General features: G+C 29.0%; 1 protein-coding gene across 1 annotated transcript; it reads left to right on the top strand.

The window, feature by feature from the left end:
- The first annotated feature begins 3,043 nt into the window (after positions 1 to 3,043).
- On the top strand, positions 3,044 to 4,294 carry LOC137646638 (uncharacterized). Its single transcript, XM_068379742.1, has 2 exons — positions 3,044 to 3,066; positions 3,709 to 4,294. The coding sequence occupies exons 1-2, from the start codon at positions 3,044 to 3,046 to the stop codon at positions 4,292 to 4,294; spliced, it is 609 nt and encodes a 202-aa protein (XP_068235843.1).
- The last annotated feature ends 1,408 nt before the right edge of the window (positions 4,295 to 5,702 follow it).

Below are 5,702 nucleotides of genomic sequence, written 5' to 3'. Positions count from 1 at the left end.
GAAACAAGATAGAATAGTGTGCCTGAGCGTACCCTTTTAAAAAAGAGAAACAATGTAAACGAAAAGTGACGTCGTATAAATAAAAGTAAATCAAGAATATGCTTCAAAATATAACTTAAATGAAGCAGAGCATACAAAAAAAAAAAAAAAAAAAAAAAAAAAAAAAAAAAAAAAAAAACTCAAACTCTGCTCTACAGAAATAGATGAACACCATCACTCTTACGAAACTCCAGAATCCAACAACGTCTTACGAGCTTCCTTGAGAGTAATACATTTAAGACCCAACGTTCTTTCCCATATATCAATATCCCTTTAAAATCCAAAGTGATTTATCAATGTCTCCGGGAGGTGCGACTTTCCAGTTAATTTATCAATATTGAATGGATTTTACGAAGTCTGTAAATTATGGATAACTTGTAGTAAACACGATGATAAATACCCGTGCGTGAGAAATTGTAAACATGATAAGCCAGAACTACCAGTTTTCAAAATGAGAATTTGATGGATTTCTATTTTTTATTACGTAAGGAACAATTGGAAAAATAAATGGGTATTTGGTATATCATTTGTCATTGATTTTGTCGTATGCAGAGCATTTTTGTTGCAATAATAATTGTCCAACAACAATTTTTTTTTTTGGCATATTCTTTTCTACGGTACATACATATTGGCTATATCTTTATGTATGTATCTAGCTATCAATCTATACAATAAATATTTGAGTTGATTTTATACATATAAATGTGTGTATGTATATATATACATATATATATAGATAAATATATATATATATATATATATAATATATATATATATATATATATATATATAATATATATATATATATATATATATATATATATATATACTTACACACACATTATATATATATATATTATATATAGATATATATATATATATATATATATATATATATATATACACACACATACTTAAACACACACACACACATACATATATATATATATATATATATATATATATATACTTACACACACATATATATATATTATATATTATATATATATATATATATATATATATATATATATATATATTGATAATTTTAGCATTAACACTCGTGATTTTACTCTTTTCAAATAAATCAATAATACACTTTAATATCGAATTCACTTTGCCACGGAATCTAAGACCCATAGGGAAATTCCTTTAATGCTAAATATTTCTACCCGGCCAAGGATTCGAACCCCAGCGTCAATAAAAAAATAAGTATAAAAGTTATGAAGTGGCCAACTCGTCAAGAGTTAATTCTGATTCCTGTATTTAATTCTGTCGAATTCAGGATTTGAACTTCGAACTGAAATCAACCCATCTCCATCATTACAGCTAAATGGTAAGTATGTAATGTTCCGAAGTGTGAAATAAATATTAAGTGTATTTATTGGTAATTCGAGGAAAAATATATAAATAAACATACATGCATACATACATACATATATTATTATATACACCTATATACACATACATACATACATACATACATATATATACAGTATATATATATACACATATATATATGCATATATATAAATAAATAAATATATATATATTGATATATTTTATGTATATATATACTGTATATATAGAATATTTATATAATGTATGTACGAATGTATGTATGTATAGTCAACATATACAAAATATATATTATATGTATATACTAGATATATACTGTATATATGTATATATATATATATATATATATATATATATATATATATATATATATATATATATGTATGTATATATATATATATATATATATATATATATATATATATATATATATATATAGATACACACACACACACACACATATATATATATATATATATATATATATATATATATCTAGTATTTATATATATATATATATATATACAGTATTTATATATATATATATATATATATATATATATAAATTAGAAAATAAGTTATTTTCTAATTTATATATATATATATATATATATATATATATATAAATACTGTATATATATATATATATATATATATATATATAAATACTGTATATATATATATATATATATATATATATATGTGTGTGTGTGTGTGTGTGTATCTATATATATATATATATATATATATATATATATATATATATAGATACACACACACACACATATATATATATATATATATATATATATATATATATACAGTATTTATATATATATATATATACAGTATTTATATATATATATATATATATAAATTAGAAAATAACTTTCTGGGGTAACTTTACTTATATTACCTAAAATATCTAACGGTGAAAATACTTTATTCCTACTAAATATGTCTCTGAGTTAATGAGTTCGCTATGTGGGGCTGAGCACAAATCAGGGAAGTTAAACCCGTTATAATTAACTTTGCATGGAGGTAGTTTCAAATTTAAAACAGAATTTTCTTGGCTTTCCTTTCATATTTTAGAAGAAGAAGAAGAAGAAGAAGAAGAAGAAGAAGAAGAAGAAGAAGAAGAAGAAGAAGAAGAAGAAGAAGAAGAAGTTTTCTAGGTGTTTTGAATTATAGGTTTTGAATCAATTAGTTACTTTTGATTTTTTTATTCAATAAAAGAAGATGAATGCATCGTTTTGACGTTGCTTTAATTACTTTGATTGAATTAATAATTATTGTTTCTCTTATCCAAAATGAGCTTACATTTCCAGGGAACAACCTTAAAATATTTACAGAATAGAATGCGCAATGTGAAAATTTATAAAACTGGTAAATATGGCATGATGCTTTAATATACTATTTCAGGTAGAATTGGCAGCAACAGCACGGAAAGGAAATATATGTGTCAGTCCTATGCCACTGCCTAGAAGCAACGAGTAACGCCATCTATAGTGATGCCAGGAAGTTAACAGCGTCGATATCTAAAATACAGTCAAGCAGTTAAGAACGTTAGCTTCTATAAGATGCTAAAAATTAAAAACGTTACCATCTATAATACTACCAAGAAATTAATAGCACTAAGGTCTATATGACTGCTAAGATGTTGGGAACGTCAGTATCTATTCTATTGCTAAGAAGTTAAGGACATCAGTATTTATTTTACTGTTAGGAAGTTAAAGACGTCAGTATCTATTTTATTGCTGAGAAGTTAAAGACACCAGTATCTATTTTACTGCTAAAAGGTTAAATGCATTAACGTCTACATTACCACAAAGAAGTTAAGAACGTTAGCTTCTATAATGCTGTGATGAAGTTAACGTTAATATCAATAATGATGCTAAGAAGTTAAAAACGCCAGCGTCTACAATACTTCCAAGAAGTTAAGAGCATTAACAACTATATTACTGTAAAGAAGTTAAGAACGTTGACATCTATAATACTGCCAAAAAGTCAATAAGGCTAGCATCTAAATTCATGCCAGTAAGTTAAGAATGTTATCTATAATACTGTCAGGAGATTAAGAACGTCAGCTCCTATAATACTGCCATGAAGTTAATATCCTCAGAATCTCTAAAGATGCACAGAAGTTAAAAACATCAGCATCTATAATACTACCAAGAACTTTTTACTTCAGTATCTCTAATACTGGCAAGAAGTTAAGAACGTTAAAATCTATAGTACAGCCAGGAAGGTAAAAACTTTAGCATATACAATACTGCCAAGAAGTTAAGAATTTAATCATCTCTAATGCAGCCAAGAATTTAAAAAAAGGCCAACGTCTATACTACAGCCAGAAGTTAAGGACGTTAGCATTTATAACACTGCCATTAAGTTAAGAACGTCAGCATCTTACTCTGCCAAAAAGTTAAGGACGTCAGAATTTTACACTGCCAAAGAATTAAGAACGTCAGCATCTTACACTGCCAAGAAGTTGAAAACATCAACATCTTACTCTGCCAAGAAGTTAAGAACATCAGCATCTTACTCTGCCAAAAAGTTAAGAACATCAACATTTTACTCTGTCAAAAAGTTAAGGGCGTTAGAATCTTGCACTGCCAAAAAATTAAGAACGTCAGCGTCTTACACTGCCAAGAAGTTGAAAACATCAACATCTTACTCTGCCAAGAAGTTAAGAACATCAACATCTTACTCTACCAAAAATTTAAGGACGTCAGCATCTTACTCTGCCAAAATGTTAAGAACATCAGCATCTTATACTGACAAAAGGTTAAGAACATCCGCATCCTACACTGCTAAGAAGTTAAGAACATCAGCATCTTACTCCGCCAAAAAGTTAAGGACGTCAAAATCTTACACTGCCAAAAAATTAAGAACGTGAGCATCTTACACTGCCAAGAAGTTGAAAACATCAACATCTTACTCTGCCAAGAAGTCAAGAACATCAGCATCTTACTCTGCCAAAAAGTTAAGGATGTCAGAATCTTACACTGCCAAAAAATTAAGAACGTGAGCATCTTACACTGCTAAATAGTTGAGAACATCAACATCTTATTCTGCGAAGATGTTAAGAACATCAGCATCTTACTCTGCCAAAAAGTTATACATCATAATATTACAATGCCAAAAAGTTAAAAACACCAGCATCTTACTCTGTAAAGAAGTTGAGAACATCAGCATTTACACTGCCAAGAAGTTGAGAACATCAGCATCTTACACTGACAAAAGGTTAAGAACGCCAGCATCTTACACTGACAAAAGGTTAAGAACGTCAGCATCTTACACTGACAAAAGGTTAAGAACGCCAGCATCTTACACTGACAAAAGGTTAAGAACGTCAGCATCTTACTCTGTCAAGAAGTTAAGAACATCAGCATCTAACTCTGCCAAAAAGTTAAGAACGTCAGCATTTTACATTGACAAAAGGTTAAGAACATCAGCATCCTACACTGTTATGATGTTGAGAACATCAACATCTTACTCTGCTAAAAAGTTAAGAACATCAGCATCTTACACTGACAAAAGTTAAGAGCGTCAGCATCTTACTCTGTCAAAAAGTTAAGAACATCAGAATCTTACTCTGCCAAAAAGTTAAGAACGTCAGCATCTTACACTGACAAAAGGTTAAGAACATCAGCATCCTACACTGCTAAGAAGTTAAAAACATCAACATCTTACTCTGCCAAAAAGTTAAGAACATCAGCATCTTACGCTGACCATAGGTTAAGAACGTCAGCATCTTACTCTGCCAAAATGTTAAGAACATCAGCATCTTATACTGACAAAAGGTTAAGAACATCCGCATCCTACACTGCTAAGAAGTTAAGAACATCAGCATCTTACTCTGTCAAAAAGTTAAGAACATCAGCACCTTACACTGACAAAAGGTTAAGAACGTCATCTTACTCTGTAAAGAAGTTAAGAACATCAGCATCTTATTCTGCCAAAAAGTTAAGAACGTCAGCATCTTACATTGACAAAAAGTTGAAACATCAGCATCCTACACTGTTAAGAAGCTAAGAACACCAGCATCTTACTCTACCAAAACGTTAAGAACAGAATCTTACACTGACAAAAGGTTAAGAACGTCAGCATCTTACTCTGTCAAGAAGTTAAGAATATCAGCATCTTACTATGCCAAATAGTTAAGAACGTCAGCATTTTACACTGACAAAAGGTTAAGAACGTCAGCATCCTACACTGCTAAGAAGTTGAGAACACAAACATCTTACTCTGAAAAGAAGTTAAGAACATCAGCATCTTACTCTGCCAAAAAGTTACGGACGTCA

Source organism: Palaemon carinicauda, chromosome 9, assembly GCF_036898095.1.
Source record: "Palaemon carinicauda isolate YSFRI2023 chromosome 9, ASM3689809v2, whole genome shotgun sequence".
Lineage (NCBI taxonomy): Eukaryota > Metazoa > Arthropoda > Malacostraca > Decapoda > Palaemonidae > Palaemon > Palaemon carinicauda.
This window is presented reverse-complemented; position numbering and strand designations above follow the sequence as displayed.